Genomic DNA, 24,848 nt, shown 5'->3' with positions numbered 1-24,848 from the left:
ATGTGAGGATGCGTGTGAAGTGAGTGTGTGTTGAAAAAGTGTTTGAGAGTGAGTGTATGTGAGGATGTGTGTGAAGTGAGTGTGTTGAAAAATTGTTTTGCCACTGAACCTCAAGTTACTCCAAAAAATTGTATGTATATGTATGTATGTATATATATATATATATATATATATATATGTGTGTGTGTGTGTGTGTGTGTGTGTGTGTGTAAAAAAAACAACAAAATAAAAAAAGAAAATATATAAAAACATACAACATATAACTATAAAAAAAAAAACAAGAAGTAAAAAATATATGAAAAATTACTAAATAAAATTATACTGAAAAAAAATTAAATAAAAACTATATTAAAACGCAAAATAAATAAATAAATATGAAAACAACAACATAAAGTATCATATATATATGTATATAAAAAAGAAGGATTTGCATCTTTAAATAACCAGATCTGAAATTCACTCATTCAATTGAGGTATCCAATTTTTCTTGTGTCATAAATTGATTAAAATGTATCTGACTTGATGTGGATTCATTTTGGTTTGAAAAATTGTTTGCAAATATTTTATATTTTCATGTTCATTGTTTAGTTGCCATTAGTGATCTTCTCACGTGTATTACCTGTCTGGGTATTTTTTGGCATTATAACAGCCAAAGCAGAGATCGAAGTCCTCACAGACATTACAGTTAATCCTGCTGCCCACGATAAGGCCCTGGCAGTGGTCACAGGCATACTCCATATTCACCATCTCATGGTCATCCTCATGGCCTTCTGGTTTAGCACCACCTGAACCAGGAGAACAGAGCTGTTCAATACACGGCACTCCAACTTATCAAGTGTGCGAGAAATATACTGCTGCAATAAATTATTTGTGTAGTGCCTAACTTAATGTGAATGCAATAAAAAGGGAAATAATGTATGATTAACATTTAGTTTTTGCTTCATTATAGTGTAAGCCACTGCTGACTGTGATGGTGTGACTCACTGAGGAAGCAGGTCTTGCACAGGTCCATATCTGTACACTGCAGGCACCGGTAGCGATGCCATGGTGCGATCCGTTCGCAGCCGTCACATGAAATCTCCACATTCAGCAGGTCGCAGTAGCGTGCAATGAACATGTGCATCTGCAAAGATCAAAAATTAGTGAAAGAGCACCAAAAATGCAGAATATGTTTAGTTTCATATGGGGTTTGCAAATAACATTATTTTGAGGGCTGTTTGCAGTAACTTGTGTCTGAATATGTAAAATTTGCAGAGAGCAAAAAACACTGTTCACAGTTAAACTAGCCTGACTAACAAAAGACTAAGCAAATCCAATCCAAATATTTGTTCTACCTGAATAAAGTGACTGTCTTATGATTAGGCATTGATGGGTGCTGACATTTGCTTGTGTTTGCACAGATTAAACACTGAATTGTGACGTAAAAAGGTTTGCAGGTATACATCAATAAACATTACATGCAAAATAATGCTGTAACTCCACCCTAAGCTAGTTTTTGTGTTAATTCAACTGTCTTCTTATTCAACAGTTTTGTTTCCCAGGAAAGCATTTATTTGATTTGATATCTGTACCTTTCTCTTGTCCTCCACTGAGGCCTGGCTGATCTTGTCAAACCATTTCTCAAACATGCCATCCAAACACTCATCCATCCATTCCGTGTTCCTCTCGTAGTCAATGATCTCATCCTCCTCCGTCCACTGGCTACACCATCATGTCACATGGAGAAAATGACAGATGAGAAGCCAAATAAAACACTGGATACTTTTAAGCTTAGTTTGTGAGATCAGGAATTAAGTGTAGATTAAGAGTGTCAATATCACAAGAATCACAACAACGAAGCTCACCAAATGTGCCCTCAAGATGTCTTCAACAACTTTACATTAGAAGTCAAATGATAATGATACTAAAAAAGACACTGAAAGCTCCTTTCTCCTCATTTTATCCAGAAGTCTGTATAATATTTCACATTTACGATAGAAAGCATGGGAATTTTAAGAATAAAGTGAAATCAAATTTATATTATAACAGACCTTTCCTTACATTTGTATTGGGACAGTGTCAGCCACATTCAACATGAGCTACTCAAAAAACAACACAGTTATACACTTCATGTATCTTTTTTTTGTAAACATCCCATTTGATCCCATCCCATTGATTTTTCTTTTTTTTGTTTTTTAAGGCTGAAGTCCCTACATTCCCAGCACAGCATATGCGTTCTGATCAATGTCTCATACCTGATGGCAATATCATGCACACTGATGTTTTCTTGGGACATGGTGAGCAGAAGATCAGGCAGTTTGATGTCCAGAAACAGTGATAAATCTTCTGCTTCCCAGCTCATATCCAGCAAATGTAGCAGACATGTCTGCACACATGACAGGGCGGGAAGCAGGGCCCTAAGGACACACAAAACACACAATGGACATAAGACATACAGAATGCATTGGCAGTCCTTGTGTAGCATATTTATTGCTACTAACTTCTAGAGCACACGACACAATGATTTCATAATTCACATTCAATATTTAAAAACCCACTTCTCATTCAGTGCATTGAAGCTCTGCACGGCCTCTACTAGCATGAGAACCAGCAGATGATACGAGTGTCTGACCAGCTCCCTCATCTCCTGCCCGCTGCCCACCAACTGAGAAAAGTAACTGAGAAAGACAGACAGGTCGAGTTAAAATAATAATATTAGAACAGTAGTCAGATATTAGTATGACATGAAATGGTTTTATAGATCAGTGGCTCTCAAACCTGTCCTGGGGACTCCCAACCACTGTACAATTTGTGTCTCCCTCATTTAACACACTTCAGCTCATTAGTAGAGTCTGCAAGGCATGAATTGGGTGTGGCCTATGAGGGAGATATACAAAATGTGCAGTGGTTGGGGGGTCCCCAGGACAGGTTCGAGAACCATTGTTTTAGATAACATACTTGGTGAAATCTTTCTGACACGCTAAGAGTTCCTGGAGAAACAAAATACAGGGTGCCTGGAAGAGGTGCGGTTTCCCCAGGGTGAGTATACACTGCTGGACGAGCTCCAGCACCTCACAAACACTCAGAGCCTGGGCCTTCTTCAGAGCCAGAGTATGAAGAACACTGAACACACACAGAAACACACTTCATGACCGCTGGACAAATCACCATATATGTGCAAGTACAGATTGAAAATCTGGAAATAAACAAATAAACCTAGAAATAAACTGAAAGATTTGTTTGTTTGTTTTTTGACAAAAAGAAACATGAAACAAACTAAGAAATATTTAAAGGGGTCCGAAATTAGAGTCCATCTGTTCAGAGGTGTTTTTAATCAGTGAAATTACTATCAGGTGTCATTGCGTGCCCTGTTTTATTTAAAGAACAGGGATCTTTCAAAGTTTGGTCATGTTTGTGGAAGTGTATCATGGCACAAACAAAGGAGATCTCTGAGGACCTCAGAAAAAGAGTTGGTGTTGTTCATCAGGCTAGAAAAGGTTTCAAAGTCATCTCTAAAGAGTTTGGACTCCACCAATCCACAGTCAGACAGATTGTGTACAAATGGAGGAAATACAAGACCACCGTTACCCTCCCCAGGAGGGGTCCACCAACAAAGAACACTCTAAAAGCAAGACGTGTCCAGGACGGCTTGCCATCATTGATGGAACAATGAATTCTGAATTATACCAGCAAATTCTGAAGTTCTGAATCGAGAACTGAATCTCAAGAGAAAGTGGGTCATGCAGCAAGACAACGACCCCAAGCACACAAGTCGTTCTACCAAAGAATGGTTAAAGAAGAACAAAGTTAATGTTTTGGGAAGGCCGAGTCGAAGTCCAGAACTTAATGTTGTGGAAAGACCTGAAGCTCAGTTCATAGGAGGAAACCCACCAACATCACAGAGTTGAAGTGGTTCTGTACTGAGGAATGGGCTAAAATTCCTACAAGCCATTGTGCAGGACTGATCAGCAGTTACAAGAAAAGTTACTTGCCGTTATTGCACCTGAAGCAAGCAGTTCATAGGACGAAACCCACCAACATCACAGAGTTGAAGTGGTTCTGTACTGAGGAATGGGCTAAAATTCCTACAAGCCTTTGTGCAGGACTGATCAGCAGTTACAAGAAACGTTACTTGCAGTTATTGCTGCAAAAGGGGGTCATACCAGATACTGAAAGCAAAGATTCACATACATTTGCCACTCACAAATATTTAACACCAGATAATTTTTCTCAATAAATAAATGACAAAGTATATATTTTTGTCTCCTTTGTTTGATTGGATTCTCTTTGTCTACTTTCAGTACTTGTGTGAAAATCTAATTATGTTTTGGGTCATATTTATGCAGAAATATAGAAAATTCTAAAGGGTTCACAAACTTTCAAGCAGCACTGTATATATTAAATGTAAAAACATATACACCCTGGTCAAAAGTTTGGGGTCATTCAGACATTTTTTTTTTTTTAAGAAATTAATACTTTTAGCCAGCACAACTGCCTTCAATAATGATAATACCGGTAATAAAAAAAAACATTTTGAGCACCAAATTAAATCTTAAGGATCATGTGACACTGAAGACTGATGTAATGGCTGCTGAAACTTCAGATCATAGGAATAAATTACATTTTAACATATATTCAAATACAAAACAACTATTTTAAATTGTAATCTTTTGCAATATTATTATTTTTACTGTTTTTAGCTTAAAAAATTAGACCCCAAACTTTTGAAAGGTAGTGATTATTTACATTAAATGTAATAATATTGATCAAATTAATTATTTTGCAATTATGCAAAAAAAAGAGAAGCATTTTCACTAGAAGGCTCAAATGTACAGAAAATGCTACCAAAATTCAACAGATTTTGACACATGGATCAAATAGTATTCAAAAACATACATAATATTTCAGCAACTAATGGCTGCAATTTCAGTCACAAAGCTATTTTATTGTTTCAGAAGCAAACAAGTTGTAAGGGCTACTTTTATAATAATATTCATTACTTTAGGAGGCCCTGGTCACCATTCACCTTTATTGTGTGGAAGAGCCAACAGGACACCAGAACAACACAGTATCTACTTTTGTGTTACAGCGTAACATTAAGTTATAAAGGTTTAGAACGTCATGAATGAGAGTAAACTGAACTATAGCTTTAAAGGGACAGTCCACCCCAAAAATTTTAATTCTTACTCACCCTCATGTTGTTCCAAACCTGTATGAGCTTCTTTCTTCTGTGGAACATAAAAAAATATATTGCAGGTAACCAAACAGTTGCTGGTCCCTTCTGACTTCCATAGTAAGGGGAAAAAACACTATGGAAGTCAAAGGGGGACCAGCAGTGGTTTGGTTACCATCATTCTTCAAAATATCTTCTTTTGTGTTCAGCAGAAGAAATACATTTTTAAAGGTCTGGAACAACATGAGGGTGAACTATCCCTTTAAGCTTATGCATCAAAATCTGTTGAATCATAGCATCATACATCTAGCCATTCACATCATGACGTGAACATACCTGCTCTCATTAATGACCATGTCCTTCATAAAGCTGAGGATGTGTTTGAGTATCAGGAAGCGCTCTTTAACAGGTGGTGCCATGCGAGGCTCCTCCATAGATCGTAAGGAAAGGAGCCTCAAGCGGCCCCGACTGAAAGGTGCTTTACGTGGGAAGACTAACGGGGACAGAGGCTCTCCGGTCTGAGACTGAAGACTTTCTGAGGAGCCCGTGGCACCCTGAGAACTGATGCTGCTGGAAGGTCCAGCCTCCACTGGTGTGGAGAACATCTGGTCCCCCTGACTGGCCTCTGGGGGCGTCGCTGCTTCTGCTGCCTCAGGGTTCTGGGAGATGGAGGGAACAGAGGGGCTGGGCTGGAAGTCTCCCTCTGAAGTGGAAACAGATAGAAGAAGAGGAGCAGCACAAGCGCCATCTTCTGGTCTGGAAGGCTCTTGTTCCAGAAGTGCAGAGGTTCCTCCACTCGGGCTGAATCGGAAGAGGAACAAACTTCTACTGATGCAAATTTCAGCTGTTAAGAGAGTGAAAAAGATAGTGAGAATGCAGAAGAATTAGTTTAAGAAACTCTGCATCAAAGGCATGTTTATAGCATCAATATTTACCAAGTGACTCCATTGTAACCTCATTCTGTCGGTCTTCTTTTTCCTCTACTCCATTCATTTTACCCATAAGGTAGCGCTGTTTCATTTCCAACTACCAAAACGGATCAAATGGGAGAAGTAAATAAAAAGAAATATTATGTTATTTTAAAACCAAAAATTATAAGCTATACTTACCATCCACGTTCTGATGCCATCGGTGAGGGCATAGACCTGCAAAAGGTCCTCGCTAAGACTGCTCTGGCCGTTTTTAGCAACTAATGCAGAGGAGATAAGAAAAGGAAACATGCTCAAAAGGACATTGGGACTGGGATTGACATGTATGACCGACAAACTGTCCTGTTCATACAAACATCTTACAGAAACAGATCAAATACTGTCTGTACCAAGGGATCAAGGTTTTGATAGTTTAACAAGGCCCTGGAGTTTTAGGATTTTCACATTATGAAGCAATATGAAATTAACCAATTTGTCATTAACCAAATTTGTGGCATTGACCAAATACTGTTTTCTCTGTTCTATATATACACATACATACATAAACACACACGCACACACATTAATAAAAAATATTAATAAATTAATAATTAATTTGAAATGTTTCAAGAGTGTGTCTGCAACATTTCTCTTTAGTGTTTGCTCTCTTGAACCTGAATGCAACTCTTAAATTGTATTTAATTACCAAAGCTCCTAAGACTGTGGTGAAGTGCTGGTGTGTGATACACCATGGCCGCCCAGGTGGCGTTCACAGCCTGGTCCACTTTTGAGCCTGCAGCAATCTCGTTCCTGATTGGCTGCTTCTTGCAAGTCATCAAAAGGGCCCTCATTAACTCCGTCCTGCCATCAGAAGCATCCTGCGAAGGATCCCAGCAGGCAAAGTCCTTAAGGAATTCCACCAATTCATCTCCCAAAGGTGCTGGCTCTTCCTGCAGAACAAAATAGCACAAGACGCACAAACATGATTAGATTTTTTTGTAACGTTTTTTTTTTGACTGAAACGCACACATAAAGGCATAACCAAAGTACTCTCACCGGGTAAGAGAACCCAATCAAACAAATGAGATGAAAATATATACTTTGTCTTTTTTTTTTAATCAGGAAAATTATCTAATATTACATATCTGTGGGTGGCAAAAGTATGTGAATATCTAGGATTAGCTGTTAATTTGTGGCGTTCACAGCCTGGTCCACTTTTGAGCCTGCAGCAATCTCGTTCCTGATTGGCTGCTTCTTGCAAGTCATCAAAAGGGCCCTCATTAACTCCGTCCTGCCATCAGAAGCATCCTGCGAAGGATCCCAGCAGGCAAAGTCCTTAAGGAATTCCACCAATTCATCTCCCAAAGGTGCTGGCTCTTCCTGCAGAACAAAATAGCACAAGACGCACAAACATGATTAGATTTTTTTGTAACGTTTTTTTTTTGACTGAAACGCACACATAAAGGCATAACCAAAGTACTCTCACCGGGTCGGTGTCTGGGCTGGCCAGGGCTAATTTATTTTCTCCATGAAGTCCACTCAAACCATGTCTGAACATAGGCTTCCATAGAGGACAGGACAGGACATGGTTCATCAAGCCTGCAGGCAACTCTTTTACACCACGGATCTCTTCAAGAGGAAGGCAGACATAACACAAAACCATCATCGTAAGTCAACTAACTGCAATTCATATTGTGATATTTATATTCAATGTCGGTCTATACATTCACTTTTTTTTAATTTTTTTTTTTACCTTTTTACAATTTATTTATTTGAAGGAGAACACATTTATGTGCTCACACACATTTAAATTAAATACAAGGGATAAAATTAGCCTTTTTCAAATAATTTAACAGAGAAATAATCAAAAGTACACAATTATCACACCGTAAGGTGATTTCAAAGCCATGGTGCGGGAGGCCAGACGGCCCATTAGCCTGGACACGAGGAGCTGCAGATCTGAGGTCCAGGACACGGTGACGTCTGGCAGGCCATATGCTGTCACTGTGAACTTGTAACCCCATTCGTTATTACTGCTGTCTGAGTGGAACAGAAACTGCAGCTGGGGACCTGCTTTAAACGTCACTTTCTGAAGAAAAAAAAGCATGATTTATTATACATAACATTTATTTTTATTCTTCTTCAAGATATAAAAAAAAAGGAATCACATTCAAGCAAAGGCTAAAATTAATTGCATTGATTTGAACAAATTATCTTTAATATAATTACATAACACATTTGGCAGACCACTATAGTTAAAATAGTACAGTAAACCGTTTTTGTACCTTTGGCCATTTCTCCGTGCCGACCTTCATATCATATCGCACTTTTCCTCCCCTAGCATCAGTGAATTCCAGATAGTCATACCTACCAAAAAAACAAAAAACAAACTTTAACTCAAGCCACACATGTATCTGTAACAGGAAAAGTGTGAGTTTGATTCCCGTTTTCACCAGAAGGTGGCAGTAGAATTGTAGAATAAGCTCTTCACACCTTTTCTCTGTTTCACAACCTTCATCAAACTCCACCTCGAAGGATGTGGCCCCAGGACAGACAAAGACGGTGGTCTCGTGTCTGCTGTTCTCATAGTTATGAGGTGACTCCATATGCCACGTCCTTAATACAACAGGCTGCTGAGTCTGCTGACAGCCCTCCATATCAACCTACAAACACACAGGGATAAAAACTGATAAATGCATTATTCTTACCAACTGTCATTCAGTTATTAGTGGCTTGGTTATCTTACTTTTTAATTTGGATGTAGAAAACCCAAATGAAATACTCCTTTACATTAGTTTTCAGTCATTTTAATTCTATGTATTTTAACTTAAACGTATCAAACTTTTTAAGACACAGAGTGAACTGACCTTAGAGAAGATGTCCTCTGTATCACTAGACAGCTTCTTGAGCAGGTCTGCCAGAGGATAGAATCTCTTGAGCAGCACACAGTGAGGAATATCCAGAGCGCACAGCTCAAGCAGGAAGATTGTCTAACAACAGAACACAATTGAATCCACACTTAATATATACATACACACAGAAGCATAAATAAATGAATGAATAATTAAATAAGATTTAATGGGATAAAGCGGTCTGCTACCAGCTGTCTTGTTGCCATGGCAAGAATTGATCCACTGAGTTTCTCTATGATGTCAGCTCCAGAGAAGCGCTTAATAAGAGGACTCAGTATGTCTCTGGTACCTGACAGGAACTGTTCCACATCTAATATCCAAGAGAAACAATACAGATATATTCACACTTCATCAGACTACCGCAAATAATCACTACTGTTCAAAAGTTTGGGGTCCGTAATTTTTTTTAAGGTAAGGCTGCATTTATTTGATCAAAAAACAGTAGAAATAGTAATATAGCAAAAGAATACAATTTAAAAGAATCGTTTTGTATTTTAATATATTTTAAAATGTAATTTATTCCTGTGAAGGCAAAGCTGAATTTTCAGCAGCCATTACATCAGTCTTCAGTGTCACATGATCCTTCAGAAATTATTCTAATATGCTGGTTTGGTACACTTCTGATAATTATCAAAGAGTTGTGCTGCTTAATATATGTGTGAAAATCATACTCACTCAGGATTCTCTGATAACAGAAAGTTCCAAAGAACAGCATTTAGAAGATCTCTTGTAACATTATAAATGTTTATAAATTAGTGCTGTCAAACGATTAATCGCATCCAAAATAAAAGTTTTTGTTTACATAATATATGTGTGTGTACTGTATATTTATTATGTAACGTTATATATAAATACACATATATACAGTATATATTTTGAAAATATTTACCTGAATTTACATTTTAAATATATTTAGTATATAAACATAACACATTTCTCTTAAATATATACGTGTCGTGCATGTGTGTGCATTTATATATACATAATAAATATACACAGTACACATACATATATTACGTAAACAAAAACTTTTATTTTGCGATTAATCGTTTGACAGCACTATTAGAAATGTCAATTATAAATGTCACTTTTAATGCATTCTTACTGAATAAAAGTGTTTCATTAAAAAAGTGCCTATGTTATGTTCCGTCATGTGTAGGGCTGCACGATAAATCGCATGCGATATTTAACGCGCATCTTGTCAGTAAAGCCGGTTCTTTAATCAGCGGTAAATCTCCATCACCTGTGGGCTTTCACGTGGAGCAGCATTAACTACACAGAGCCGTTGTTCACTGACAAGCTGCGCAAAACCACGATCATATTTTGCGCATGTTTTGCGCAGCTTGTCGGTGAACAACGGCTCTGTGTAGTTAATGCTGCTCCATGTGAAAGCCCGCAGGTGATGGAGATTTACCGCTGATTACAGAATGGCTTTACTGACAAGATGCGCGTTAAATATTGCATGCAATTTATCGTGCAGCCCTAGTCATGTGTAGCTACAATTCACTCTGAAAAACCTCTCACTGACAGTCAAATAAAGCTGACAGCACAGTCTTTAGAGCTAGACTGAAAAGTGTTACTCAAATGTTGTACAACCATTTGCTGTTTTACAGAACATAAATATCTGAATCAAAAAGACACAGAGCTGGACTACATCTTTATAGAGACCAGAGACCACTGAAGAGAGACCACTGAAAAACTAGAAATCAAAATTTAAACTTAAAACTTCTCAAGATGCTCTTTCAAACTTTCTCCTCATCAGATTTTACACAAACACATACCACTTAAGTGCCGAATGTTAATTCTTCAATTCAGCTTTGTAACTGTTATGCTCATAATACAATTTGTAATGAAAAAGGCATTAAAATATAAATATTTAATATATACATTTACCACAGCATATAAGAAATTTCACAAGTAGTCTCAGATTTTTCACCATACTGTATTTTGAAGGGCTCTATAAAAGCAGAATGGAAACCCAAGAAAAGCACACTAACATTTCAGCAGGATTTCCCTGGCCAGATCAGCAGAGGTGGCCGTTCCTCCTTTGAGCTGCAGGAAGCACCAGGACAGCAGGCTGCCCTGTAAAGCCCAGAACAGAGACAGCAGGACCCTCCAAATGGACCCTCCTCTGGAATCCAACATCAACACCTCACACTGAAGAAAGGGAGAGGGGCATTTTACATGGATCAACATCACATTACTCTTTATAAAGCTAGACAAGGGAAAACTATTAGGGTGTTGTCATGCAATGCATTACAATACGAGGTGTCAGCTAACACATAAACATCTAAAGTATGTGTCAGCTATTTGCAGGAGCTTATATATGTGAGCAGGAGTGACCAGATGAGGTTGGCTGTCAGCGTAGGGCAGACATACCTCTCTAGTGGCCACAATGAGCAGCGTGTCCATGACGGTCAGGACAGGTGAGATGTCAAAGTCAGATGGGGCTCCTTTAGAGGGCAGCAAGAGGAGACCTTTCGGGTCCTGATCGCTGCAAACAGAGATAAGCGAGACGACGTGTGAGAGCAGGAAGTATGCTATAAATTTTAACAGGACAAAAAAAAAGTTTAAAGGGAGGAGTCTGATACCTGAAGTAACTGCAGAGAGACTCAAATGTCAGTTTAACAGACTCTGGCTGATTTTCTTCAGTTATGTTTTTCTGAGAAAAGCAGCAACAACAACAAAAAAAATCTCATACAATAGCAATTCAATAACAATATTCAGCCAAGGCAAGTACACCCTCATAGTCTTACTTACCATCATGTGAAAGAGTTTGTCCCTCCGGCTCTGTTTGTCAGGGAAGAAAATGGCAGCTCCACTGAGGATGGCTTTCACAGCTTCTTTTCTCAGAGCTTTCTCCACTGCAGTCTGTCCTTCAGCACCGTCCACCACTGCGCAGCACAAAAACTGTGGGTTATTCTCTCAAGCACCAAGCAAGACACAATGGCATTATTATATTGCTTTTAACCAATTTAACTGTGTGTTTTTAGCCATCAATTTTAACTGATATTTTTTGGAAACTACAAATTACACTACTATTCAGTTTGTGGTTAGTATGTTGTTTTTTATTTAGAGAAGACAAATTAAACTGATTAAGTGACATTAAGAAATGTATAATGTAACAAAAGATTTATACTTCAAATAAATTCTGTTCTTTTTAAGTTTCTTGAGCTTTGCCACAGGAATAAATTCTATTTAGAAATATATTAAAATAAAATAAAAACTTATTTTAAATTGTAGTAATATTTCACAATATCACAGCTTTTACTGTATTTTTGATTAAATAAATACAACCTTGTTGAACATATGAGACTTCTGTGAAAAACATTTAAAAAATACACACTCCAAACTTTTGATCAGTAATGTTTGCTACAATGGAAGCAAATTGAGAGCAGCTACAAACTTCTACTTCAGCTTAGACGCTGTTCCAACAGATCATTATTTATGTTTCATGTTCTGTTCACAGCTGGTTTCCAGCAGTTCTCCACAAACACAAATCAAATTGTACATGCTATACAGCAGCAAGGCATTACAAACAAACCACTGAAGTGTGTCTCGATTTGCCACAGTCATGCCGTTGAGTCATACAGAGCAGTATGTGAGACTTACCTTGACACAAGTGACTGTAGAGCTCTCCGACAGCTTCTGCAGGATCCACGTCTGTGCTGGCTGAGGGTGATGCTGAAGCTGAAGCTGAGGCTGTGATGTCTGACGACTGGGACTCTGTCAGGCTGGGCAGCATTGGGAAGCAGTTCTGGAGCAGCTGAAGCAGGAGAACTCTTGTCTTTATGGCCTCCTCTCCCTCACTGAAAGTGTATGCACACACATACGTGGCAGACATTGGAAAATATCATTTTTAAACACATTTTACCTGCCTTAGTTCATAAGAAATGTTTCACCAAATCATAATATTAGAATGGTTTCTGAAGGATCATGTGACAATGAAGACTGGAGTAATGGCTGCTGAAATAAATGACATTTTGAAGAATATTAAAAATAGAATACAATTCTTTTAAATTGTAATGATATTTCACAATGTTACTGTGTTACTGTACTTATGATCAAATAAATGCAGCCTTGGTAAGAATAAGAGACTTCTTTTGACCCCAAACTTTTAAAAAGTAGTGTTATTACATGGACAAGGCCACAATACTCTAATGTCAAAGTCTAAACTTTGTGTCTAGTCTTTATTTTAAAAAGTCTTCTTTACTGTCTATTTTTAAATACCTTTGCCTTAATTAGTTCATTTCAATTGATCCTTTAAATGGACAAAAAGTACAAATAATACATGTAATCTCTAAATTATAATTTTAAAATACTTTTTTATATATATTTTGTTTTACATAAAGTATAGCATGTCACACCATAGAACTTTGCCATCATGGCTTAAAATTTCATGTCAAGTGGACTTCAGAAAAAATCATAATCTACAGGAAGCATGAACATCTGACCATCTGTAGAGAGAGTCACATGATCAGTGAATTTATCAGATTAGTGGCCTAGAAATAGAAAGTCTTTATGGCAAAATGTAAAATGAACCACTGATTTTTAACACATACTTTCTGTAACCCCACCGTATGAGCAGTAAAAATTACATCCTATTTATAAACCATTTCAAATAAAATCCATGCACATATTAATATAAACATAAGTTCTCATTACAGCTTTACTCACATAGATCTGAGTTTGTGGTAGAAGTCCCAGAACAGCAGCATGCTGAGGTCACTGAAGTCCAGCAGGGACTTCTGCTTGGACAGAGACACATCCTGTAACATATGCTCAGGGTATACAGCTCTCTTTAGAGAGGCATGCAAAGTTCACTGAAAAAATGCATTACGAATTTCAGAGTTGTATCTTAATAAATTAGGTCAGTCGCAAGAGGACATTTGCTGGGTGTACCATATCTCTGGTGAGCTGCTGGGTGAAATAAAGGGTTTTCTTCATGAGTGCGAGACCCGTAACCAGGCCTGAAATGCTCCCCTCGACCTGAGCGCTCAGATCGTCCACATCCTCCAGCCGCTCTGAGTGTGGACACAAATAACCACTGAAACTCATCTGCTGAACCCCCAACCGCTCTGCTGTGTCCTGCCTAGCACACAGGAACTTCACCATCAGAAACTACACACAGAAAGACAAAAAGAATAGCTGTTGATCAAGTGTTACAATTGTTTTAAATTATTTTTCAGAATTCATAATATTTAATTAAAATGACAAAAAATGACAGACTTGCGCGTGAAATGATCAACTGCAAGCTGACATTAAGATCCGTCTCCACTGAATCAACAACTGATGGATTAAACCAAGTCTCCACCCTACATTTAGTTTTCGATAGTCAATTTCACTCAGATCTTCATCATAATACAGAAGAAATGATCTGTCACTACTTTCATTTCATTGTGCTTTTAAAGCATTTAAAAATTATTCAGCAAAAACTGTTAATTATTGTCATTTTAACTGTAATAAAGACATTCAGTCTGAGAAGGGAGAACTTTAGTAGGTGGACAAACTCCCAGAGTTAATAACATACAGTTTTTGATTTTCGATTGATGTCAGGAGCAAACATTCAAAGAAAGAAAGAAAGAAAGAATCCATACTTTTGACACTCTGCATTGTTGCAGCTTGATCTCCACGTCGTTCCAGTCCTCTTCCACCTCAAACCAGCCAATGGGCTCGTCCTCACTGGTCTCTTCTATCCTTGTGCTGGAGTGTGTGTGTTTGTTTGTGAATGTAATACACGTGACAGTGTGTGAGGTACAGAGGCAGAAAACAGCGAGGGGTCAATTGACTCACAGAAACATTCTCACTGAATTTACAGCCATCTTGGCCGTGTGCACATGTGCACAGACCAAAATACACTCTCACATGCACTGGGCAAGACAGTGCATTCCCACAAGCTGCTCACTCTCTCACACACTCCTAAACAAGCAGCATTTAAAGTTCATGTGATCAATATTGGGTGTCTTTTATGAGCAACAATGTTACATTAACAAATCAACAACAAATCACTGTGACATACCTATCTTGGACAAATTCTTTATAGTCTTTGTAGTCCCAGCTGTCATACTTTTTGAATCTTTTGAAGTGTTTATCTGCATCAAATGCCTCGCTGTCATTGTAGGCAAACACCAAGCCACATTTAGCACCAATAGCTCCTTTACGCACCTGAAGCGTAGGAACACAGCAGTGCTTTAAAACTAGGATATGTAGATCAAATCAGTTTGTATGCTTCCAAATGAACATTTATTTGACTCCCGTACTGACAGAACACACTCTAATTTTATGTTTAAGAAGTACAAAGCACAATTCTCAAGTGTTTACTAAAGTGTTTCTCTTACTTTTATCTTGATCTGTGTGACCTGGAAGCAGCTCTGGTTTTCAGTAGACAGAATCACACTGGCTTTCCTCTTTCCATTCTCTGTCAGAAAACCTGCAGGTACAAATGAAGCATTAAGAGGGTCCACTTTGCATTAGTTCCTTTCTAAGCAATACAGATGACCGCTCAACCATACAGCCTTTCTCCACAGAGAAAGCTCTGTGTTTTTTAAAAGACATCACTATTCACATCAGCACTTTGGTGATTTATCTGTGAAGCACTCTATCAAAATACCCATCTCTACACCAAATAAAACCAAGACCGTACCATCTCCAGTGTTGGGCTCCGTCAGCATGTTTTCTGGGCCAGACTTCTCCTCTTTACTCTTTACATCACATGCTTGCAGATGGAGCTGGATGGGTTTACCTAATTTACATGAACAGTGATAAATGAAAAGAAACGTCTATATCAGTGTTATTACTGTTAACTTTTTTCATTTGATTAAAATGTATTAGTTATTAAATTTGAAAAAATCCTTTGGGACCACTGTGCATTACCGTTACGGTACAGTAGTCTTAACCGGACAGACGCCATAGAGGCCAGCAGTGAGGAAGCTCTGTACTCTGAGTCCGGATGCTCACAGATACCAGACAAAGAGATGAGGACTTTAGCCACACTGCTTCGAGCCAGAGCAAACGCTAACAGAGTCAGCTCAGCGTCAGGAGACACACAGCAGCTAGGAAGGTTGAAAGCAAAGCACTTCTGTTAAGCTTTCTCAGCAGAGTGTCCAATTACGTTCAGATGAAACAGCTGTAATTATTCACTGATAGAAAACAGTTTTCCATTATTATCAGGCTAACTCGTATTGTGTAATTAAAACCGAAAGGGGTTCGCCACTATTGCCCTCCATGTCAGTATTGTTTTGACCTATTAATAACAGATTTAAACGTGCTGAGTTGAGCTGAGCTTGTGCTAGCAGAGCTTGATTCTTACTCTGCTATGCGCAGTAAAAAGCCGTCCACCTCTTCCAGAATGTTTGCAGAGAGGAATCTGGGGAACTCCATTGAAGACGGCGTTAAGGACAGGGGCGGCATGTGCTGTAAGGCTTTCCTAAAAAACAAAAAGCATACAAAAAACACAGTAAAATAAACTGCTCTAATCAAATTAAATGTTTCACGATGAACAAAAAGTTCAAAAGAAGAACATTTGTTTGAAATAGAAATCTTTTGTAACATTATAAAAATCTTTACTGTCACTTTTGATCAATTTAATGCATCACTGGTAAATAAAAGTACCAATTTACTTACAATATATACAGGTGCATCTCAATAAATTAGAATGTCGTGGCAAAGTTAATTTATTTCAGTAATTCAACTCAAATTGTGAAACTCGTGTATTAAATTTTTCTAATTTGTTGAGATAGTGAATTGATTGGTTTTTGTTAAATGTGAGCCAAAATCATCACAATTAAAAGAACCAAAGACTTAAACTACTTCAGTCTGTGTGCATTGAATTTATTTAATACACGAGTTTCACAATTTGAGTTGAATTACTGAAATAAATTAACTTTTCCACGACATTCTAATTTATTGAGATGCACCTGTACATGTCTCAACAAATTAAATTCAAATTTTCAAATCAAAATGCAATAGGCAAAATAGAGAACGAAACATACAGTTCCCATCCAGGACACTATATAAATCAAATTTGTGCCTATAACACAACAAATACAGTGGTATTACTGCCATGCTTTTGTGAGAAGCAATATTCATTAGTCAATTTCTCCTGACTTACTGTGTGCTCTGTAGGACGGTCTGCGCAAGCACAGGGTTGGTTTCCATGGAAGCGGTGACTAGAGACGTGAGGAGCGACAGATACCATATAGCTGAGGCATCGGATACTGAAACTTCTTTACTCTTGGTAATCTGGTAGCCCATTGTCTTCAGACCATGAATACGTGTGTCACAGCCATCGCTAAGGCAGCGTTTAATGTTTATCTGAATATCTGAGAGACAAAAGGAAGATCAGCATAAGGGCTTTTTGACTCCTAACATTCATGTTGATAGGACTAGAGTAGTATATACGTGGAATAAACAGAAATCACAGTCTCACTTTATATTACACTTACAGCATGCAACTTCTGTGTACATATATACTATCGTTCAAAAGTTTGGGGGATAGTAAGATTTTTTTTAAAGATGTTAATACTTACATTCAATAAGGATGCATGAAATTGCTCAAAAGTGACTGTAAAGACATTCATAATGTCACAAAAGGTTTCTATTTCAAATAAATGTGGTTCCCTTTCAAGAATCTTGAAAAAAATGTATTACAATTTCCACAAAAATATTAAGCAGAACAACATATTTCAACACTGATAATAAGAAATGTTTGTTGAGCAGCAAATCTGCAAATTAGTATGATTTCTGAAGGATCATGTGACACTGAAGACTGAAGTAATGGCTGCTGAAAAATCAGCTTTGCCCTCACAGGAATAAATTACATTATAAAATATATTAAAACAGAAAACAATTCTTTTAAATTGTAGTAATATTTCACAACATTACCGGTTTTACTGTATTTTTGTTATCAAAAAGCCATGGTGACCATAAGAGACTTCTTTCAAAAACCCCAAACTTTTGAATAGTAGTGTACAAATTCAAACTTCAAACAGAAGATTCTGTTATACAAGTGTATGCTCACAAGGATGGCTGATGTTGCCGTTATCCAGTAGCGGTACATAACCCGTGACATTACTGGGGATCCTCACATCTCTGATCTCCTGCAGGGAGCGCCGGTTCTTTCCTACAGCTATAGACACCAGCTGCGGCATGTAGCTGTGGTCATTAGAAGCTACCGCAATGGCCAGGCGTCTCAAAACTATGTCTGGCTTCAGCTTTAACCTGTGAAAGTGATGGGGGTAATATTTAACTAGTTATTTAGTAAAGGTAATAAAATGTGTTACATCATCAGCTCTATTTTAATTCTATGAAAATGCACAAATGAAATGGGCAGCTTGCCTTATCCAGTGTGAGCGAGCGCTACCGTCCGACTGCCAGAAAGACACGGTCTCACCATTGGTCATCTTGTTGATATCTGCACTATTGGACGAAGCCTCTATGAAGTTGTAGCACTGGGTGACCACCTTCACTTTATCCACATCTGGGTCATGATTGAGCTCAGCTCTGTACTGGATGTCTAGATCTGAGAGGATAGTCAGTAGAATATGCAAAGGTGATGGAGGAAAATGTTCTCATATTTCTATATAGTTCTACATATAAGAGGTCACTGTACTATAAAAAACATCCTGTAAGTTTCAGAACTCAAAAGTTTGTCGTTTATCCAAACACAGCTTATATTGAAGCCAGTCTGCCAAAACAACAGCTTGTAGAACGTGCCACTCTATGGTGTAATAGTGTGGCTAAACGCCGTCTTCGCAGAAGAATATCAACGCCTGCTTCTTTAAATTCAAATTTTCAAATCAAAATGCAATAGGCAAAATAGAGAACGAAACATACAGTTCCCATCCAGGACACTATATAAATCAAATTTGTGCCTATAACACAACAAATACAGTGGTATTACTGCCATGCTTTTGTGAGAAGCAATATTCATTAGTCAATTTCTCCTGACTTACTGTGTGCTCTGTAGGACGGTCTGCGCAAGCACAGGGTTGGTTTCCATGGAAGCGGTGACTAGAGACGTGAGGAGCGACAGATACCATATAGCTGAGGCATCGGATACTGAAACTTCTTTACTCTTGGTAATCTGGTAGCCCATTGTCTTCAGACCATGAATACGTGTGTCACAGCCATCGCTAAGGCAGCGTTTAATGTTTATCTGAATATCTGAGAGACAAAAGGAAGATCAGCATAAGGGCTTTTTGACTCCTAACATTCATGTTGATAGGACTAGAGTAGTATATACGTGGAATAAACAGAAATCACAGTCTCACTTTATATTACACTTACAGCATGCAACTTCTGTGTACATATATACTATCGTTCAAAAGTTTGGGGGATAGTAAGATTTTTTTTAAAGATGTTAATACTTACATTCAATAAGGATGCATGAAATTGCTCAAAAGTGACTGTAAAGACATTCATAATGTCACAAAAGGTTTCTATTTCAAATAAATGTGGTTCCCTTTCAAGAATCTTGAAAAAAATGTATTACAATTTCCACAAAAATATTAAGCAGAACAACATATTTCAACACTGATAATAAGAAATGTTTGTTGAGCAGCAAATCTGCAAATTAGTATGATTTCTGAAGGATCATGTGACACTGAAGACTGAAGTAATGGCTGCTGAAAAATCAGCTTTGCCCTCACAGGAATAAATTACATTATAAAATATATTAAAACAGAAAACAATTCTTTTAAATTGTAGTAATATTTCACAACATTACCGGTTTTACTGTATTTTTGTTATCAAAAAGCCATGGTGACCATAAGAGACTTCTTTCAAAAACCCCAAACTTTTGAATAGTAGTGTACAAATTCAAACTTCAAACAGAAGATTCTGTTATACAAGTGTATGCTCACAAGGATGGCTGATGTTGCCGTTATCCAGTAGCGGTACATAACCCGTGACATTACTGGGGATCCTCACATCTCTGATCTCCTGCAGGGAGCGCCGGTTCTTTCCTACAGCTATAGACACCAGCTGCGGCATGTAGCTGTGGTCATTAGAAGCTACCGCAATGGCCAGGCGTCTCAAAACTATGTCTGGCTTCAGCTTTAACCTGTGAAAGTGATGGGGGTAATATTTAACTAGTTATTTAGTAAAGGTAATAAAATGTGTTACATCATCAGCTCTATTTTAATTCTATGAAAATGCACAAATGAAATGGACAGCTTGCCTTATCCAGTGTGAGCGAGCGCTACCGTCCGACTGCCAGAAAGACACGGTCTCACCATTGGTCATCTTGTTGATATCTGCACTATTGGACGAAGCCTCTATGAAGTTGTAGCACTGGGTGACCACCTTCACTTTATCCACATCTGGGTCATGATTGAGCTCAGCTCTGTACTGGATGTCTAGATCTGAGAGGATAGTCAGTAGAATATGCAAAGGTGATGGAGGAAAATGTTCTCATATTTCTATATAGTTCTACATATAAGAGGTCACTGTACTATAAAAAACATCCTGTAAGTTTCAGAACTCAAAAGTTTGTCGTTTATCCAAACACAGCTTATATTGAAGCCAGTCTGCCAAAACAACAGCTTGTAGAATGTGCCACTCTATGGTGTAATAGTGTGGCTAAACGCCGTCTTCGCAGAAGAATATCAACGCCTGCTTCTACATCACTGCCTGCTTAGCCCCGCCCACCGATTTGCACATATAGTAGGTAAATAACGAAAGGGGCAAATGCACATCTACGCAGAAACCAAACTATAAAGATGCTCTGAATACAATAAGACGCTGTGCAGTGCCAAATTGTTGAAAAACACAGTCTTTGCATTGCCTTCCTTCTGATCCCAATGTTAGGAAAGAGTGGATGAACTTTATTTTTAATGAAGATCCAGACCACGTCAGTAAGAACTTGGTCCTTTGTTCACTTCATTTTACAGCAGATTAATTTACAAACAAGGCACACTTTGACGCAGAATTTTCAGATAGATTGAAATGAAAAGACGATGCTGTGCTGACTATATTGGATCCGACAGTAATGGCGCAACACACAGGTGTGAGTAACTGCTTTTATTACTACTGCTTTGTCTGTTATAACAGTTTGTTTGATATGTACGGAGTATTTACCGTTTTTAACCTAAATCACAGCAGCGTCCACAGGGACCAGGGTGATTCTCACTTCTGGGTTGGCTTACAAAAACATATCATCCCTGCAGCACTATATAATAATTGTTATTACCACTCTGCCCAATAACCACCATTCACCTTTCTCCTTCTGTAGCAGGTAATCCAGGAAGTCCTGCACTACAGATGACCTCATGGTGCAGATGCTGTTGTAGCCTTCCAGCACAGGGAATGGGATTGCGCTGCTGGGGATGCGATTCCGGTGCAAGAATTTCAGGATTTTGGAAGCATGTGCTTTGAGACGGTCCTTGGACTTGGAGAAGATATCCACAAACCCTGGATGAGCATGAAGGGTAAAAGAGGACAACAACTGGGTCAAACAATGAGAATAATTTGCATAGTTACCTGGCATGGTCAACTTCAAACATCTGAGCTTGTGTCGCCACTGCATTCAAACAAACAAGAACGTTCACGTCTGCTTCCCCACCTGGAGTCAAAGAGCACGCCTGAAACTGCCTGATCACATGACTGAGTTCTCCCTGCAGGTTGGCTCCATTGGAGTTTTTCAGTGCCATGAGCATGCTCTCCACATCAACAATCCCATCACCCTCAGCATCAAACTGACCATAGGCCTAAAGAGCACAAATGGAAGAGATTTGTTTTTTCTGTCTGTACGTTCTGTGACACAAATATTAGGCTGAGGTATCGCACAAAAGAGAAGGCAAACAGAAAACAAAAGGAGGACAAGAACAACTAGTCTCTCTAGATCTCTCAAACCAGTTGTCCATTTCACCTACACAAACACACTCGAGTCAGCATGTGAATCATTTGTAAAGCAAATGAAAGTGAGTCATGTTTACATCAGTATAGCCACCTCCAGAAAGCACCACACTAACAAAATGCACCAGTGCAACAATGATTTTGGATATGTCTGAAAATACCATGTAAATAACATAGTACATGAATTAAGTAATCATTTAGCACCAAGATATATGTATAAAAGTACCAGACTATAAACAATGGAAACGTGACTGAACTATTTTACTTTTGTAAGGAAGTAAAACTTGGCTCGTCACCGCACACTGAGCCAATCCCAGAAAAATAACACATTTATGCTCCAATATCAATTGCTCTGGATAGGATTTAAATTTAATCAGGGTTGGGGGAAGTGGGGACATTGTCCCGGGCCCTGTGATTATGGATGCCCACTAAAGTTCTCTACGGTTTATATATAGCTTTAACAAAATTTAAATCTGTCAGTCACAAATCTAACTTTTAAAAAAAGATTTATACAGCTGAGTTTTTACTGGCAATTTGTATATGTAAAATAAACAGAAAAACATTTAGTTTGCTAAATGTTTTTCTGTTTATTTTACATATAAAAATATAGAAAAATTGGAAATCAATAGTCAGAAGTTCAACTGTAGAAATCTGTGTCAAAATGTAATTTGTTATTGCCAAATTTAATTTGCTAAAGCATTTCTTATAGCCTAACCTTTTTATTTACAAGAAGTACAGCACAGCAAGACCTATTCAATACTGGCACTAGATGAGTCTGACTATTCGGCGGTCAATAATAGTCAGTGTAATCAATCAAACCCTATATCTACCAATCAAAAAGAAAGACAAAGCAAATCTAATACGACCGTCCTATGATGTGCTGAAATGCAGTCAAGATTGAAAGTGAACTAGGTGGGGACAGCCAATAAACAGCCTTTATCAAAGGTGTGATACAAAGATAGAGATTACACAATGTAACCACTCAGAGTATAGAGCAAGCTAAGTGGTCAATTACACAACTTTGAGTTGTTTGTCAGCTAAATACTGCTTATTTACTAATAAGTCATTTAGGTGACAGGGACGTTTTGCTGAAGTGCACTATAGTGAGTGTTCATGAACCACCCTTCTTTGGTCTTGAACATGCAAACTCTCAGTTATCAGCCAAGGCCTGGCTTGAACCACTGTGCTACAGCAGGTCATTGCTCATCTGAGTGACATGTCTGATCACCTCCTCGCACTCATCTCTGGGCGCGTCTCTGCTCTCCAGCATCTCACAGAACTGCTCCAGAGTGACGGACTCCTCTCCGCGGCTCAGCCGCTCCTCCAGCCAGCGGACCAGAGCGCTCTCGTTTCGCGCCAGCACCGACTCCGAAATGGCGACCCATGAGTCGCTCATACGGGCCGCTGCCTCTCGCAGCTTCACCTGCTCCAGCAGAGCTTCAGGAGCGGGGAGTCCATAGCTCGGGGCCGGCGGGTTCGCCGAACCTCTTCCGTTTCTCCTCGGACCGGAGCCTGCCGCTGCTCCTGCTGAGAGGAAGAAACAGAAGACCATGTTTTATTGCATTGCCAGAAGTATGATTCAGAGAGAGAAATTTTAAAGAATGCACTAAGAGAGAATGGAGAGCAAAATATTAGTAATATTCTTAAAAAATCTGCAGATGATAAGGGTTGGAGTCTACTTCTAGAGCGTTTAGGATCAACAAGACTAATAAATAGTTATCAATAATAGTTTATTGATTTTTTGGGGGGGTGTTGTGTATAGTGATTTAGATCCTGAGTCCACACTCCAGATCAGTGGGTGGCGGTAATGCACCCGAAAGCTGTTTGCCAATCGCCAATAAAAACAAAAGAAGACATAAAAAATAAACATAAATAAACACAAGGAGCAAGGATGAAAACAAAGATGTAGTCGATGTAGACATTATAAAGAAAAAAAGATACTAAAGTAATAAATATTTTGACAAAGAGAAGCATAACTTTTCAGATTTTATATTATGTTTTTTGAAGCATTTGAAGCTCTGAAACATTTTAGCAAACTCACATAAAAATATATTGAAGGAGGGCTTACATTTTTTCCATTTACAAGTATGGATATGATATTTACCCATCAACAAAACAAAATTTACAACATCAGAGAAGGATGAATTTAAATCACACTTAAAAAAGACGACATCTTGGGTTATAGGAGGAATTGTCTCCATTTTTACTGACAACCAGCTATGTATATCGAACCAAAACTTAGAAGTAGCCTCACAGTAAAAGAAAAGGTGATCAAGTGTTTCAGGAAAAGAAGAACAGAAACCACAAGGATCCACCTCGAAATGAAATAGTTTGTGTATAAAGTCACTAACTGGGTAAATCCTAAACATAATTTTGTAATGAGTCTCCTTGACCTTTGGAGCAACTGGGTATGCCATATAATAACGGGTAAAAGCTTTGTCCTTTACTGAGGTTTTAACATCTCCCATAAAATAATACCGATAATCACCAGTGATAATACGTTTAAGTTTTTTGTAAATAAGTTTGTTATTACACTTACCGTCTAAAAGGTCAACATTACATATTTTCAAAGAGGGAAGAGAAACTACAGGTCTAGATAAAAGATCAGAAAAACTGCTTTGGATTATTCTTAACAATCCAGTGGGTATAGCATTGCATACCTTATTATAACCTATTGTAATTCTAACTCTGTATTTGTTAATGAAATCATTATAAGATAGGAAAAAGCCATTATCATCTAATAAATCATGAATAAAAATAATGCCTTGGCTATACCAATCACTTTTAAACAGAGATTTCCTATTAATAATTGCAGCCCTATTGTTCCAAAGAGTGGAGTTGTGAGGGGAAAAGTTGTGGGTAAATATCATTTTCCAAAAAAGCAGTACTTGTTTATGAAAATTAGATACCTTCAGAGGAATTTTGCAAGGGTCGAGATCACATCTCAACACAAATTCAAGGCCGCCAATATTTTTAAAAATGTGGTGAGGAATATGGTACCTTATTGAGTGTGACTTTGTT

General features: G+C 38.1%; 1 protein-coding gene across 1 annotated transcript in view; it reads right to left on the bottom strand.

Annotated features, from left to right (window-relative positions):
* LOC107712353 (zinc finger ZZ-type and EF-hand domain-containing protein 1-like) overlaps window positions 1-23,379 on the bottom strand; it is a 45,920-nt gene extending 22,541 nt beyond the window's left edge. The window contains exons 1-35 of the mRNA XM_016517577.1: window positions 23,056-23,379; window positions 21,535-21,679; window positions 21,189-21,383; window positions 20,152-20,335; window positions 19,835-20,034; window positions 18,926-19,136; window positions 16,282-16,398; window positions 15,846-16,024; window positions 15,616-15,714; window positions 15,311-15,402; window positions 14,992-15,137; window positions 14,570-14,675; window positions 13,875-14,093; window positions 13,650-13,741; window positions 12,585-12,781; window positions 11,733-11,866; window positions 11,564-11,634; window positions 11,352-11,466; window positions 10,970-11,129; window positions 9,161-9,282; window positions 8,928-9,050; window positions 8,554-8,723; window positions 8,346-8,427; window positions 7,948-8,149; window positions 7,547-7,689; window positions 6,767-7,010; window positions 6,262-6,341; window positions 6,088-6,178; window positions 5,489-5,996; window positions 2,938-3,102; window positions 2,538-2,657; window positions 2,235-2,396; window positions 1,572-1,701; window positions 985-1,123; window positions 620-785 (exon numbers count right to left, since the gene is read on the bottom strand). Coding sequence (XP_016373063.1) covers window positions 620-785; window positions 985-1,123; window positions 1,572-1,701; window positions 2,235-2,396; window positions 2,538-2,657; window positions 2,938-3,102; window positions 5,489-5,996; window positions 6,088-6,178; window positions 6,262-6,341; window positions 6,767-7,010; window positions 7,547-7,689; window positions 7,948-8,149; window positions 8,346-8,427; window positions 8,554-8,723; window positions 8,928-9,050; window positions 9,161-9,282; window positions 10,970-11,129; window positions 11,352-11,466; window positions 11,564-11,634; window positions 11,733-11,866; window positions 12,585-12,781; window positions 13,650-13,741; window positions 13,875-14,093; window positions 14,570-14,675; window positions 14,992-15,137; window positions 15,311-15,402; window positions 15,616-15,714; window positions 15,846-16,024; window positions 16,282-16,398; window positions 18,926-19,136; window positions 19,835-20,034; window positions 20,152-20,335; window positions 21,189-21,383; window positions 21,535-21,679; window positions 23,056-23,379 — 5,633 coding nt within the window. The remainder of the gene's footprint in view (window positions 1-619; window positions 786-984; window positions 1,124-1,571; window positions 1,702-2,234; window positions 2,397-2,537; window positions 2,658-2,937; window positions 3,103-5,488; window positions 5,997-6,087; window positions 6,179-6,261; window positions 6,342-6,766; window positions 7,011-7,546; window positions 7,690-7,947; window positions 8,150-8,345; window positions 8,428-8,553; window positions 8,724-8,927; window positions 9,051-9,160; window positions 9,283-10,969; window positions 11,130-11,351; window positions 11,467-11,563; window positions 11,635-11,732; window positions 11,867-12,584; window positions 12,782-13,649; window positions 13,742-13,874; window positions 14,094-14,569; window positions 14,676-14,991; window positions 15,138-15,310; window positions 15,403-15,615; window positions 15,715-15,845; window positions 16,025-16,281; window positions 16,399-18,925; window positions 19,137-19,834; window positions 20,035-20,151; window positions 20,336-21,188; window positions 21,384-21,534; window positions 21,680-23,055) is intronic.
* Between the last annotated feature and the right edge of the window lie 1,469 nt (window positions 23,380-24,848).

Source organism: Sinocyclocheilus rhinocerous, unplaced genomic scaffold (genome assembly GCF_001515625.1).
Source record: "Sinocyclocheilus rhinocerous isolate Xijiao unplaced genomic scaffold, SAMN03320098_v1.1 scaffold298, whole genome shotgun sequence".
NCBI lineage: Eukaryota > Metazoa > Chordata > Actinopteri > Cypriniformes > Cyprinidae > Sinocyclocheilus > Sinocyclocheilus rhinocerous.
The sequence above is the reverse complement of the archived record's forward strand: the minus strand, read 5'-3'. Positions and strand labels throughout refer to the sequence as shown.